The sequence below is a fragment of the Haliotis cracherodii genome, unplaced genomic scaffold (assembly GCF_022045235.1).
Source record: "Haliotis cracherodii isolate W230 unplaced genomic scaffold, xgHalCrac1.p SCAF_4, whole genome shotgun sequence".
In the NCBI taxonomy this organism is placed as follows: Eukaryota; Metazoa; Mollusca; class Gastropoda; order Lepetellida; family Haliotidae; genus Haliotis; species Haliotis cracherodii.
The window spans coordinates 484,760-501,352 of record NW_027266297.1 but is presented as its reverse complement, the minus strand read 5'-3'; the positions used below and the strand labels follow the sequence as shown (position 1 = coordinate 501,352).

The 16,593-nt window shown below is 42.6% G+C and overlaps 1 protein-coding gene across 1 annotated transcript in view; it reads right to left on the bottom strand.

Moving 5' to 3' along the window:
- The window catches only part of LOC139478338 (uncharacterized), a 52,044-nt gene that overhangs the window by 24,145 nt on the left and 11,306 nt on the right, over window positions 1–16,593 (bottom strand). The window contains exon 2 of the mRNA XM_071260772.1: window positions 4,484–4,566. Within this exon, the coding sequence (XP_071116873.1) occupies window positions 4,484–4,503 (20 nt within the window). The 5' untranslated portion in view covers window positions 4,504–4,566. The remainder of the gene's footprint in view (window positions 1–4,483; window positions 4,567–16,593) is intronic.

Below are 16,593 nucleotides of genomic sequence, written 5' to 3'. Positions count from 1 at the left end.
CAAAAATGATGGCATGTACTTAGAAGTTTGTTTGACTGCTTGACTGTGTCACTGAACACGTGGAGTAAACCAGGTGAACATACCTCAGATTGGACAAGTGCAAGTTGGAATAGCTACTATTATTGATCTCAAATGTAGTAAAAACATTGTAGTTGAAATGGAGTAAAAAGATCATTGATCCTTATCCGACTCATACTAATTGCTTTTCTCAACGCATTTCTGACAGGCAGTGGAAACTTCCTGTCCTGTGTTCCTGGAGAACAGTAAAACAGCACACCCGAATGCACCCCTGAGCCACGCAGGTGCACCAGAAGCATGTGATAAGACCGGTTACGCGTCACTCTCTCCTCCTCTTGCCTAGCGGCCAAAACACTCCAGAGGGAAAGTGGGGACGGCAGGGTCAGTCAGTGTGGAGCATGATACTGTCATAATTCTTCTTGTCAGGTACCATCTCCTTCGTGGTGAAAGAGAGGAGTTAATCTTTTGGATATTGTGGACATAATAAAAAAAGCTCAGGAAAGATTTTCTCTCTTACTTTAAATGACAATGGTTTTAAGAAAAGGTTGTTAACTTAACACAATCTTTGTCAGTTATGTTCTGAATTATACGCACACGCAAAAGTCGAGTATGCAGTATACATGTTATTTATTTTCAACAGTAAAGACAAGAAATACTAATAGGGCAAGATTGACAAAAATTTGACTGAAGACAGTTTAATGGATTAAAAGGCAGATGACATAATCGTTTTTTTCAAATGTTAAGGGCTTACACAGTTTCGGGTCAATACCCAAAATGTCAGTCAATAACTGACATATGGTGTGACCACCATTAGCATTGACCACTGCCACACATCCCTTGTACATTGAGTGGATCAGACGATTTGTGAAGGCCCTAGGGATCCTCCTGCACACATCCAGAGCAGCTGTGCGTAGTTCATCGGCAGTTGTAGGGACTGGGCGCACATTGTGCAGACATCTTTGAACCTCATCCCACAAGTGATCGATGGGGTTCAGATCAGGGCTGAGGGCTGGCCACGGTAGAACACGGATGTTGTGTTGTTGCAGAAAGGCCATGGTAGCTCTGGCAACAGGGGGACGAGCGTTGTCCTGCTGGAAAATGTGTTGTTGATGTGGAACAACGTGGCGTCTGATCACTTGCTCGATATACCGATATATATTGTTCTGGAGACTTCTGCTGTAGTATTCCTAGATAACGGAATAAATGGTCCTCTCAAGCTTTGTCTTCTGGAGCTTGTCCTCTGCAGGTAGATGTGTAGTGCTCTAGCTGGGCACAAAGACAACTCAATGTGTCTTCTGATCCAAGAATGGATGAGAGTGGAGGGAGGTGAAATTGTCTGATTGGTTGTCCCAGTAGATGAGGAAATCCCATCTAAGGGGGAGATGAACTGATGTGTTTTCGCCGTTGTCGAATCTTGTACAGGTGAAATCGATCACATGACCTCCTGGCTGCCTTGGCTAAAGCCAGTAGAAGTTCAGCTTGTTGTTGAGGTGGTAAGATGTTTAAGCACTACGATCACAAGCTGGAGATCTGAGTTTCTTTTGTTGATCTTTCAAGTCTGTACGATCTCAATAAGGCTTTCAATTCTGAAATTTTTGCGATGGTTTTGATGGCCTTGACAGGGCGTCCGCTAATGCCTTTGACACTCCTGGGATGTGGACTGCCTTTATTCTAAGGTTGAGGTTGTCTGTGAGATTGTAGAGTTGAAATGTTAATCTCAGAAGGGCTGCGGTCTTGTTGTTCCTTGGAGATCTATGTAGAAAGCCACAGTTAAGTTGTCTGTTATCTTCAGAAATTTGTCTCTCAACTGTGGCAGCCAATGGGCAATAGTTTGGATGACTGCCTCCAACTCGAGGTGCTTGATGTGGAAGAACTCTCCGCTACTGACCATAGTCCTGATGCTACTACTGAGTAGAGGTGAGTGCCCCATCCTTGTAGACAGGCGTCTACGAACAGATGCTGGTTGTAATCTGGATCATTCAAAAAGGTTCCTCTGCAGACATTCCACTTGATTGTCCACCAATGAAGGTATTTCTTCAGCTGTTGTGGTGGTTAAAAGTCTGAGATGTGGATGATCGAGGAACTGTCTAAAGAATCTCTAAATGGGATGAAGTTGCAGTCTGCCTTCTACTGTCAACGCTTGGGCAGAGGTGAGTAGTCCTAGCAGCACTTGCCATCGGTTGACAGAGGTCTGTCTTTGAACAGCTGCTGGAAGAAAGCTTGGAATCCTTGTCCACCAATCTTCTGGTACTTGAATCAGATTCTGCTTTGCAAGAAATCTGATCCCTAGGAATTGGAGGTCCTTGGATGGTTGAAGGTCGTCTTCTGATAATGGATTCACCAAGCTAGTTGGTTGTCCAGGTAGAGGGAGCAATGGATCCTCTTGTTGTGAAGGAATTGGTTTGGTGAACTGTGTGAACAACCACAGGGATGCAGAAATTCTAAAGATAATTTTAAGTGATGTCCTTGATACAGGAAACAGATTTCCTGAAGGCTGGATGAATGTGACATGCAGGTAATCTTCCTATAGATCTATGCTTAAGAGATGGTCGTGTTGCCTTAGCTGGGCTTAGATGAAGCATTCTGAACTCGTCTGGCTCTTGAAGATACTTTTTCTCGAATGCCTTCATATTGTAGATTAAACGAAACTTTTGGTTAATTCTTTTTGGGGACCAAGAAGATTGGTGAATAGAAGCCTGTGGTTATGACATCTTGCTGTACGAGAAGTGTGTCGATTGCTCCTGTTAACTTAGGTCGCAGAATTTCTGAGTATTGTATAATCAGTGGGTTGAGTGAGAGAGGAGGTTCCTCGCGTAGATTTGGCTTGTAACCCTTCTTGAGTATGGGTCATCCAGGACGTCCCAATTCTTTCAATATCTTGTCATCAGCCTTCCACGAACGGTTGGGGGGTGGAAGTTCCCAGTCGTTCGTCAGCTTCCCTTCATTGGTAGGCACGGCATCCCCTAGATCCTCGGCCTCGGACAGACTGATCACATGATCTATCTTGTGGCCTATGAAAGTCAGAAGCCTTTTTTCCTCAGGTAAGTAGCTCGCTTGTCTTCAGCTTTCTGGATTCCAGAAAATCTGCTTCTGAGCTGTGGATCCTCTGCATGGATTGTTTGTACATATAGAGAATATATAATGAAATATATCAACACTCCACTTTTATCAACCAGAGTTGATATATTGGACATCAAAAGGAACTCGGGTGAGATTTTAGTTATCATCCAAGATCATTCTTCAAGTTTTTCAGTTTGAAGACAGTAATCAGCAGTATAAAAAGTGCTGCTAACAGCTTCAGTAGCACAGCCATCTACAATGTAGATATTGTTTGATCTCACCCAAGCGATATCTCCTGTGGGAGCCAGTTTAAGATGATAAACTTAATTAGAATGTGGTATTTAGAATCCTGTATGACATCACTGTTGTCACTTCTGATGGGGCTGTGGATTATGGTTGAAGCGTCCCAGTGGGAGCTGGCCATTAAGCCATGTCCTGGTCTGAGTGAGGGAGTGAGTATTGTTTTACGCCGCTTTTAGCATCACAGCAATGTCACGGCAGGGGACTCCAGTAATGGGCTTCACACATTGTACCCATGCCGGGAATCGAACCTGGGTCTTTGACGTGATGAGTGAACGCTTTAACCACTAGGCTACCCAACCACTTTGCACCTTGTGAAAATGAGTTGATACATGGAATAGTTAAAGTGTCGATATATTCACCATTGATACACTAAGTATCAGAGGGAGAAGAATCACTGGAAAGTGAAGCGATGAAGTCCATATGTGATCCAAGCTAATAGCTCATAGTCCTCGGAAATGGAGGGGTGATCCTCTTCAAATACAGGATCGAACATATCCTGTCTTTAGAGAATGACATCGAAGGGGAAGGCTGCTTGGAGTCCTAAGTCATCATATGAAGTGGTCAGCTGTGTGGAGGTCGAGTAAAAAAACATGAAAACATTTAAGCAAAATACAAAAAAATAATCATTAGCTATGATACATAAAGGTTAGAAGGTTTCAGTTCTCCAGGAACACGGTATAGGAAGTTTCCACTACCTTTTGGAAATGAGACAGGATGAGCAATAAGTATGAATCAGGACAAGGCAAAATCTTAAATATGGAGAGATTTCTATCATAACATAAGAAAATATTCAGTGTGTTCATCTTGCCAATGCTGTATGAGTCAGAACGTTGCAGCTGGCTGGGGATGCAGGCACATCTGGGATCCATGTAGGACTCTTAAACAAGTTGCAGGCAGTTTGGCGAGATTGCTGTTACCAGTGAAATATAAGTCACCTGTGCAGGCCGAAACCATGGCCATCAGTTCTGACATACAGAATCTACAGGGAATTTGTTACTGGCATGATATAGGTCAGCCCACTCCTGAACCACTGACGAGGCTGGGACAAGCCCCATGATCACTGTGACAGAACTATGCAGTTTGTTGTAAAGACGGTACCTACCCTTGTGTGAATCGTGACATCGTTATCTGATTGTGGTGAGTCGGCCGGACGTCTTCCACACGTTACCAGCTCACATCTCCCATCTGGAACACCAAGCAAACAACTGTATACCATGTTACCATGGTTACTGTATGTATGGGGATCTTACCTTGACTTACAGAAGTGGGGACCCCCAGTAATTGATTATAAGGGTCCTTGCAGGCAATGTGAGGGTCCTGTAAAGTGGTGAAATGGTGTTGGGTAGTGTACGATCACATAATTACTTTAGGAATCAATGATCCTGGGGACAGTGGTCATGATCGACATATGACATGACATACCAACAACAGCTCTGGGTGCCCTGAAGGTACAAAGAATATTATAGTGCGTAGCATATTCCTCAAACTCAACACTTGTGCGTTGCATAAAACCTTGATGCATATCTTCAGTATTAGGATTACAGTAAACTACGGTTATAACGAACTCACAGATCACTGATTTTAGTTTGATATAAGCATAGTTCGTAATAAGCATATATACATCAAATGGCCGGGACCAAAGGCATGTTCGTTATATCCGTCAGTCTGTTATAAGCGTGTTCGTCATAAATGTAGTTTACTGCATAATTAACCACAGTATCACAGGGGGCTTAAAACACACAGTCAGCTGACATTGTCTGGCCATTTGAACACGCTGAATGACCGAAGTCCCTGCAAGAAATATATGTGTGCTGTACAAGATAACTGTTTTCAGTGAGTGAGTGAGTGAGAGAGAGAAAATTGGGTTTAACGTCGCTTTTAACAGTATTTCAGTTATATCACACTGTGTCAGCTTAATGTGGGAGGAAAGCCTGAAGTGATGCAGATCTCCGACATTTACCACTTCAGTGAAACCCACAAGCACGGGTATGGTGCTGACAAACCTAGAAACACAATTTGGGTGAACTGGGATTCGAACTCACAATCTTAGTAAAATCTAAATATTTTTTCCATTTATATACTTATCCTGCATTACTCCTTAATGCATTCACTGCTTCCCTTGCGACAAAAAAACTGGGACAGCGTACCGGCGATGGTCCTTGGTGAAGATAATTATACTGTTCCTGAATCCCCCTTTCATACCACATCGCCGTCGCTGTCCCTGTGACCTCACATGACCTAGGTCACCTCTTCACATCACTGCCTGTTACCCGAGATTAAAAAACATACTTTTGAGGTTCTGAAGCCAAAGTGGGGAGGCAAGTCTGCAACGGGTGGGCCTTAAACGTAGTAATGCAGGATAAGTATACAAATTTAAAAAATATTTAGATTTTACTAAATTTTTTTACTTATCCTGCATTACTCCTTAATGCACCTGTATCGTACAGTTTGGAAGTCAGAACTCTCAGAATACAGAATCCTCAATAATTCACACCCTGAAGGGTACGACACTGATTGGTCGGTAAACCGTGAAGTGGTAAAGTTCAGAAAAACGCTGTTACAGTAGGGTTCTATCAATGTGCAAAAAAACATTGAACATAGGAATTAAAGAGTAGTTCCCTATACATCTTTAGTAATAAAAACAAATAGCTCATCAGCCAAATCTTTACTTACTAGAAAAATGGAGCCCTGCAGACAATTGCTTGTCTAATATTCTTTCACTGGCGAAATCTGATCGACTGTACCGGAAAGGCTCTGTATAGGGCGAGTTCATTATTTGCGTCGAGGGTTGGTAACTTGCTGAGCTACAACCAACGGCCCAAAACTCTGTACACCTTCAACGTCCTCAAGAGTCACATCGCGAAGATAATGACTGGCAAAAACTGTGTCAGACCTCCAAAAACATCCTTCCATGATTGTCTTAATAGTACAATTGCTGTGTAAGGCCATGGTAGAGGCTAATGCCCTGATCTCATGAGGATTATTCGCTCTTGGTGGATCCAAATTGGCGATCGAATAGGCCTGAAGGATGACTGCGTGTAACAATAGAGATATGGTGTTGCGAGTGACTTTGGTTGTGGACGTAGTAGACACGGGTATAAATAACCCCTTCCTTGAACCACGCTTAGTCTTGGAACAGCAGATGAAAAGGGGGGGCCCTCGCAAACCTCGAAGTACCATCTTCAAATCCCATGCAGGTTGGCGGAAGTTGGCGTTCTGATCCTCAGGCCTGAATGAGGGTAGTAGGGCCTGTAGTTCCGGGACCTTAGTCATCTTACGTTTTTCAGGAACAGCCAATACAGAGTTAAGTGCAACCAAATACGTAGTAATGGTGCTACCTTTCAAGTGTCTTTGGGTATGCAAATGTAGGAGGTATTCAGCTACAAACTGAGGTGACGCAGTAGTAGGGTCTTGACTATTTGCCTTGCAAAATGTTTCAAATGATCCCCACTTGTCATCGTAAAGGTCTCTAGTAGAGGAGCGATGAGCTAACGTTACCGCCTTTGCTGCCCGTGCCGAGTAGCCCTTTGCACTTAACGCCTTTTTAAGACGAACCAACCGTGCAGAAGATATCTGTCTGGTGCTGGATCAGGCAATTAGCTGTGAGGGTGGTTAAGTAGGTTGGACCACTGTGAGAGGGGTAGTGTATCGTTTTCTGCTAGATTTCTGAGCTCGATGAACCACCCTCTCGCCAGCCACCAGGTCGCGACCAAAGTCAGAGCAAGTATCCTTGTCTCCTTCATCTTTTGCATTACCCTGGGAAGTAAAACAGGTGGCGGAAAAGCGTATGCTTTTAGCCCTTCCCAAGGGATACTGAACGCGTCCACTGCCCAAGCCTGATTGGAGTCGAAATGATGGAGTTAACTCCGACTTCACCTCACTGATCATCCATCCCAGTTGATACAGTAGCCTTCTGGAGAGATCCGGTTGCAAACTAATCCGGTGTTGATGACACAGGAGACAGTCGTCTATTTTGACTCGAACCAAATGTTCTTCAGGTGTAGAAACGCAGTTATGGGCTTCATTACTCGTGTAAAAGCCACGGGGCCCACTGAAATGCAAAATGGGAATACTGCCCACTGGTAGTGAACCCCATTGAACTGGAACCTGAGGAAACTGCGTCCGTTGGGATGGATCGGTATGTGCAGATATGCATCCTGCAGATCGAGACTGATCAAGGAATTGAACACTTTTATGCTGGTTTTGAGTCGTCTCAATTTGATGAGGCAGAAATAGGGTGGACCCTTCAGGTAACATTCGTTGAAAACAGAGAGATTGTGTATCATTCACATATTGTCTGAGCCCTTCTTGGGTACCAGGAAGATGTGAGAATAAATCCCTGGTGTTAACGCTGGTGTGTGTATAATCTCTACGGATCTCTTTTCCAACAGCAAGTCTATGTTGGCCTATAATAGCAGACGTTGCTTTCTTGGAAAATTCCAAGGGAGAGGCGCCGTGGTCAACAGTGGAAATACCTCTACATCTAGTTGGTAACCGTGACGTAGAATGTTGATAACGTCCTTGAGGATGCTCCAGTTCTTCAAAAATTGTTTCAGTCTCCCGCCTACGGGGGTATCGACTATTGGGACACCCAGGGGCTGGGAGATCCGTCGTGACTGTCCAACATTTCAATGTTTGCCCCTCCTATCCCCTCACTTAGTGTTGTATTTACCACGTCGGGATTGATAAGAACCTTGAGGTTTCCCTCTGCCACGCCCTCTACCACAAAAGGGATCTTGCGCCTGTCCTTGCTTGAGAGACTAGCGTCTAGGCCTGTAATTACCTGACCTGCCTGATCGTTGGGATAAACTCTGAGAAACGTGCTCCAAAGCCTTGAGTGCCATTTCATCCCTAGCGTAACTGGGAACTTTGGCATGCATGTTCTAATTTGTTCATTGAACAGAGATGTGGAAGACCAAGATGACGTAATAACCTGAACTTAAACTCTGAATCCCAAATGGATAGGGCTAAATACCGAACTCTCCGTGTGATATTTATTTCTTATTTTTTTATTATTTTTGAATTTCAGTTTTAATAAACGCAACTCTGGTATCCTGAACCTTAAGAGTAGTAGGCCTTGACGAGCCTGCCATTCTCAGTATATCCTCATCCAAACTATGTGCCTGGTCTGCTGCCTCAAAGCCATGAATAGGAAATTCATCCTTTCTAAACCTGGGAGGCTTGAATGGCGGCATAAGTGTCAGCCTGGAAAAGTCCTCATCCAAAGATTTAATCATATCTCACTGACATCATAGGGTTGATCGGAATCAACCGATGTGTTTAAATATTATCTTTTTTATCCACCCCGCTACCCGGGGAAGGTACTGAAATGAGACGTCAGCTACCCGGGGAAGGTATTGAAATGAGGCGGTCAGCTCCCCAATCAGGTACTTGTGCCAGGCCAAGGTGAGTAGTCCATTCAGTAACGGAATCTCCATTAGAATAATCTGACGAATCAGAACGATGTTGACGTGTGCGTCTAGACAGTGAACAACTTCTACTCCGATGTGTAGTGCTACCTTTGACCCGAGGGCTTAGATGAACTGCCTGGTGAAAAGGAGTCACGAGTTGATGTCCAGGTGTGTGCAGGTGTACTGGTACAACTCAACGAAGAATGCACTGTATTATGACTCACAATGGAAGTATTATATACATTAGGTACTGGAGTAGGTGGTAAAATCTCTGCCGTAGATGTAACTGACGCAGGTGTCTGATACATAGGTGCCGTAGATCTATGTAACTGACGCAGGTGTCTGATACATAGGTGCCGTAGATCTATGTAACTGACGCAGGTGTCTGATACATAGGTGCCGTAGATGTAACTGACGCAGGTGTCTGATACATAGGTGCCGTAGATGTAACTGACGCAGGTGTCTGATACATAGGTGCCGTAGATGTAACTGACGCAGGTGTCTGATACATAGCTGCCGTGGATGTAACTGACGCAGGTGTCTGATACATAGGTGCCTTAGATGTAACTGACGCAGGTGTCTGATACATAGGTGTAGGAGCAGGAGCAGGACACAATTGTGTCATGGATTGCTGCCACATGGATTGTAAAAAAGTTTGCATCCAATTAGTGTTCTGTATTGGCACAGGCGCCTGAGCTTGCATCTGCTGCGCTGGATACGTTGGTACAGCGCTAAGCTGATCATGTGCTGCTTGCGTAATAATAGTTTACGCTGATAGCCCTGGGGTTGGCGTCATTGTAGATGCGCTTGTATAGTAGGCAGGGCTGCGCTCGGCGCAGGCATATGAGATGCAAAGCTCAATGGTGTAGACTTGTGCGTGGCTTGGGTTTGCGATACCCCCAACAAAGCATCTTGAGACGCTGGTGCAGATCTAGCAGATGTAGAATTCTCAGATGACTGCAAATTAGGGTCAATTATAATACTCACAACATCTTCTGGATTAGAGGATTTCGGCGGAACGTGCACTTCCGCAGTGACAGTAATGGCCGACATATTACACATCGAAGATAAAGGTTTCGCTGTAATGACCAAACCCTGTCCCTCGCTAATTTGCGATTGTGACATCTTCCTAGTCCCTCTACAGAATTGCTGCAAAATACTGTAACCTTAGGTTCCGGGTACTTTACCCTTCTACCTTTGGTCACTTGTACTTATCAACCACTCCTTGGTTCTAGGGATGATGTAGCTCTCTCAAAATCACAAGTCAGATGGTTTGCTCCAGTCCCTTTTTATTTATGATAGAAATAATCATAAATATACACACATGGTCCTCAGATAAGTTCTTGTTGTTGCCTGTATTACTTAAGTACAACACATACCTAGATGATGCGTTGAAGAGCCTGACAGTTTTTCTGATCAACGTTAACTCTACTTCTTTTCTGATCTGGGATCCCAATCTACAGCAAACCTCTCTGTTCAGCTGTATGCTCCCGACTCCCCGCACCACTCTCGGACAACTAACAAAATACTATCGATGATAATTTTAGCTCCTCCCACCAAAATCATTTTTGACATCATGAGAAATGAGTCATAACACTCACTTCTCTATGAACCCCAATTCCCATTTCAATCAGTCTTTCTATCAAGTTCCTCTTAACCAAACACTCAACTAATTTCCTAAATTAATGGTCAAATAATTGGTCAACCGAACATATCCACAACTTCAAACAACCCTAGATGAAAACCCAATACTCTGTCAGACTGGAAGGCGCCGAAAAGATACCCAAGCTTGTTATTTAGACATTCCAATCACGTAGTAACACTTAAGAAATATTTGATCACATCAAGACTAACAATTTTTGTTCCATCCATTCATTTCCCTTCTGACCCTTATACTACAAGACCGGATTCTACTAATTTCATCGAACTAATGAAAAGTTATCTCCATCACTTAAGAGAAGCAAAATCAATAATCATTTGCCCTGGGGGTGATGCCCACACCCTGTACAGTCAATTCTCTCATATGCGTCTATATTTTACCCAAAAGCTTAATTTAGTAAACTATATTTTAAGTAAATATTAAAAACCCTTTTTCCAAAATACCCTGGTTATAATACGTTTGTGAGTGACCTGCCTATACCTCGTAAAACTTGTTGGAGAGAGATTTACACAAAAAACACATTTAGAATTTGGTGCACAAGTTTGCGTGCATGTCAAACAACGTGGGTGAGGGTCTTTAACAGATATTTTACCACGACAATTAGTACAATGACAAGCATAAGTTACGCAATATAGATATTTTGATGAACAGAGACTGGAAAAACTGCCATAGACAATTAGTAATCTATCAGCAAATTTTGTAAGGGGTTGAAGTAGGTTAAGAGTTACCTCCCGTTGGAAGCGGTTATTGTTATCATAGCTCCCACAAACATTGAAGAAAAGGATTTGAAAAGAAGGAATATAAGTGACAAAATCCTACTCAGTAAGCATGGGTGTTCCGATAAATATATGGAGAGCCCGGATCGGATGTTTTCAGCAGCCAAGGGGTCACGAACGGACTGAAAAAATGCAACCGTATCGATCAACATCGCAATGGATACCAGGAACAGACATGGCATATCGGATACTACTTTGCACAGTGTTATTACTGTCGATCTACACTTCAGGTATGACCATTGCAAACAACGCAAGCTACGTGTGTTCTTATCTGAGTATGTTCGACACCAGAATAAACTTTCATATATGTGAGTACAATCACACCCCTTTGTTTACATTTGAAAAAACAGACTACTCTCGAGACAGTTGGATGTGTAATCCATGTGCATGTACTCTTATATATCTGTCAGGAAACATAGAGTTAAACCCTGGGCCATTAAATAAAGACATAGAAGACATGAAATTAGCAATCATTCAGCAAATAAAAGATTCGGAGGATAAACTAACAAACGAGATCAGTTCGATGAGGAACAACATTCAGAAAAGGACAACCAACTACCCTTCCTAGATGTCCTCGTCTGTAGAAACTCAGCTAACAGAATCCAAACCAGTGTCTACCGGAAGCCCACCCACACCGACCAGTATATCCACTTCAACTCAAACCACCCTCTTAGAACCAAGACTGGCATCATCTCCACCCTTACCAAACGTGCCATCAACCTTTCCTCTGCTGACCCCAAACCTGAGATCGCTCACCTCCGCCAAGTCTTCACCCACCTCAACAATTATCCAGCCAAACTAGTCGACAAAATCATCGCCTCTGTACTCCATCCCACACCCAGACCTGTAACCCTTAAACCTGAATCAGCGCCCTTCCGCATCGCGCTCCCGTTCATAGGAAAAGCCTCCCACATCATCAGCCGCCTCCTCAAACAGCAAGCCAACATCGACACCCACTTCACCAGCTCCAACTCCCTCAACACCCTGTTAAGAGCCAACGGCAGGAACACATCTAAACCCCAAGAGGCTAAAGGTGTAGTCTACAAAATTGACTGCAACTGTGGGCAATCTTACGTAGGTGAAACATCCCGCCCAATCAACACCAGAATCAAAGAGCATAAAACCTCCACCACCAAATCCGACAGCAAATCAGCCATCTCGGACCATATCATCAACTGTCCCAATCACATCATCAACTGGGACAACGTCCAAATCCTCGCCAACAACCTCCATGACTTCACCAAAAGAAAACTAACAGAAGCAGTCCATATTCGCCGCCACAAGCCATCAATCAACAGAGATCAAGGCTATTTCATCCCATCCGCCTACTATGAACTCATCAACCAATAATCACCTGTTTATTGGCTTCATGCCCCTATTGGCTTCTAGCTATGTGTTTTCTGCCCATCGTGTTGTGACAGCATAATCCCTTTGTTGTCACACCTACCTGTTATCCCACTCATGTATGCCCTTGTTGTTACTGTTAATCCTCTATTGTTATCATCCACTTGCTATATATATTCTACACTATGTCCCTCACCTTACTCCTAGCATATATGCATAGTCAAAACTCACCAAAAGCTAGTATGGAATCCTTCCACAAAGTAGCTTTCAATCTAAAATTAACCGATCTTCCCTTCTACCTCTTTAACCTCCATCTAAAAGAACTCACCGAATAAAATAAAAACTAAAAACTAAATCACCAATCACCCGAAACCAATAATGGAAGGACTAAATATTTTTCAGTGGAACGCCAACGGACTCACCTCCCACGGCCATGAACTAAAAACTAAATTTAAACTAAATAAAGGCCCTCACATTGCTTGTATACAGGAAACCAAATTCTCAAAAAAATCGAAATTCACACTACCTAACTACAACTCAGTTAGAACTGACAGAGCTAAACCGAAAACAAGAAGAGCCGCAGGAGGACTAATCATATTTATCAGGGAAGATATAAATTACGAAGAAATAAAAATAGACACGCCAAACCTAGAAGCCAACGGCATTAAAATCACATTAAATAACCGAAACATAAACATCATAAATATTTACCACTGGGCGGAACAAAAAGTCCAACCTGAGGATCTAAACAAACTACTCAAAATAAGCGATAAATCTACTATATTCCTAGGAGACTTTAACGCTCACCATCCTACATGGAGCATAGATGATAAAATAGATAATCATGGCAAATTAATCTCCGAATGGATAGAAACAAACGACCTAGTACTCCTTAATAGCAACCAACCCACGAGGTACGATAAGATAAACCAAAAAATGTCGGCTATCGACCTAACCATATGCACCGCAGATCTAGCCCAAAGCACTCAATGGGAAGTGCACGACGTCCCGCTAGGTAGCGACCACTTCCCCATAAACATAACCATAGGAAATACAAACGTACCAATCCAAACAGAAAACCAAGAACCAAAATTCCATTACAATAAAGCTAACTGGGACCAATTCCAAGATATCTGCAACGAAGCTAACTTAAACGAAATAGAAAATAATGATCCAGAAACCTATTGTAAAAACCTAACAGACTATATAATAAACGCAGCCAAAACCTCCATCCCCTTCAAAACATCTAAGACAGGCAAACCGACGGTACCATGGTGGAATGAGGAAATAGAACAGACCAGACGAAAACGTAAATCAGCCTTCAATAAAGCAAAACGCGACTACAAATATTTAAACATAGCCCACGAACTAAACCACCAGGTTCAAAAACTAGTCCAAATAGCCAAAAGTAGAGACTGGAAAAAATTCTGCGAAGGTATAAATAACCGTACAGATGCCAGAACGGTCTGGCGCAAAATCCACGCCATTAGAGGCTTAAAACGACATAAAAAAAACCCTAACATTAACAACTCAACCAACCCCGCCCAAAAAGCAAATAATCTCGCCAACCACTTTTCGGCCGTTAGCAGTAACAGCAACTTCAGCCAAAAATTCCAAGATAAACTTAAAACAGAAAACAAACCCACAAAAGAACCAAACAATAACAATCTAGAAATAAATCAACCCTACACAATGGAGGAGCTCCTCTACGTAATCCAAAACAGGAAAAAGGGCACAGCCCCAGGATTAGACCTAACCTCTTACCAAATAATTAAAAAACTCCCCCTAAAACTACTCCAGACACTACTCAAACTATACAATCTCATCTACCTAAACGGACAGGTTCCTACTCCCTGGAAACAGGCCCTAGTCATACCAATCCCTAAACCTAATAAACCAGCTAATCAAGCTAACTCATATAGACCAATATCCCTAACTTCAAACTTATGTAAAGTAATGGAATCAATGGCTAAAAATAGATTACAACATTACCTAACCCAAAATAAAATCATAAACCCAGATCAAAGCGGTTTCACTCCTGGCCGCTCAACCCTAGATAACCTCGCCCGACTAGAACAAGATATTAAGACAGGACAACTAAATAAACAATATACCACAGGCATCTTCTTAGACTTCTCTAAAGCTTTCGACATGGTATGGCACGATGGGCTAATACAAAAACTTAAAAAAATAGGGCTCAAAGGTCAGATAATAAACTACATCCAGGACTTCTTAAACAATCGTAAAATAACCGTGGGTATAGACCAAACTCTATCGGACCAATGTCCCCTAGAAAATGGCACTCCACAGGGCAGTATCCTCAGCCCCACCCTCTTCAATATAATGATAAACGATCTATTCGAGGGTCTATCCCCTAAAGTAAACACATCAAAATTCGCGGATGATGGAGCCATCTGGATCCGCACTAAAAGCATGAAAATGGCCAAAAATCTACTCCAAAAATCTCTTAATAAAATACAACAATGGGCTGACAAATGGGGCTTCTCCCTTAATACAGAAAAAACAACAGGAATAGTATTCAAACATAAAAACATGAAACCCGCCTCCCCAATCCTCCAGCTAAACAATCAAACAATCAAATTTCAAAAACAAACCAAATTCTTAGGACTTATTTTCGATGAACATCTCACCTGGGATGCTCACATCCAAAACCTAACAACTAAATGCAGTAAAGACCTAAACACCCTAAGATGCCTAACTGGCTCTAACTGGGGAGCCTCCAAAGATACTCTCCTCTCTCTCTACATATCCCTAATTAGATCAAAACTAGACTACGGCTGCGCCATATACAACACCCTAAACAACTCTCTATCTAAAAAACTTGACTCAATACAATATCAGGCTCTCAAACTCATTACACGCACCCAACATGGCACCTCCTACACCTCACTTCAGGCCTTAACAGGAGAAATGCCACTAAGTCTACGCAGGGAACAGCTAAGCTTAAATTTCTGGGCCGCGTCCCAATCAAACCCTCTCATCCAAAACTTAATAAACCAAAACATCAGCCCCAAAAACCAAGCTCTAGCTCGTAAACACCCCTTACTTACCCCAATATCCCAAAGAATAACAAACTACCTAAATGAACACCAAATTAAAAATCTTAAACAAAACTGCAAACAATCAAATATCTTCACCCCTAAACTTAAAATACCCAAAATAGACACAACACTAGCTAGCCAAATAAATAAACAAACCGACCCAAACATAGCTAAAACTACCACACTAGCATACATACACAAAAATTGGCCAAATTGGTGTCACATTTACACGGACGGATCCTCAGATCCGACCTCCAAACACACGGGTTTCGGAGTCCATACCACACAACCAACTAAAACCACACAATCCTTCCGACTCCCAAATAACCAATCAATATTCACGGCCGAACTAATGGGCATGGCCTCAGCCCTCCACAATCAAGAATCCAAAAACAACCAAAAAATCCTAATACTTACTGACTCCCTAAGTGGACTACAAGCCCTCCAAAACAAAAATACCAAAAACCGACCTAAATTAATAAATCAAATACTTAAAAGCTCCAACGACCTAACAAAAGCAGGCAAACAAATAACCTTCTTGTGGATACCCGCCCACGTAGGAATATACGGTAATGAAAACGCCGATAAAGCAGCTAAACTATCACTCAAAATCCCAGAAATAAGCTTAAACTTACCCATCTCAAAATCAGAAATTAAAAGTGTAAACAAACAAAAAATCACAAAAAAATGGCATAACCTATATCTAAACTCAAATAGCCAAATCAAAAGAGTGCTCAGCAAACCACTAACAAAACCAAAAATTCTCCATCCATCAAAAAAAATCGACAGAGTAATCACTAAACTCCAAACAGGACACACCAACCTAAATAACCACCTAAAAAAACTTAAAAAACACACTACAGGTAACTGCCCACACTGCAAACAACCAGAAACCCCAGAACACGCACTCATCCACTGCACACACTACCTAACACATCGAACCGCACTACAAACCACCC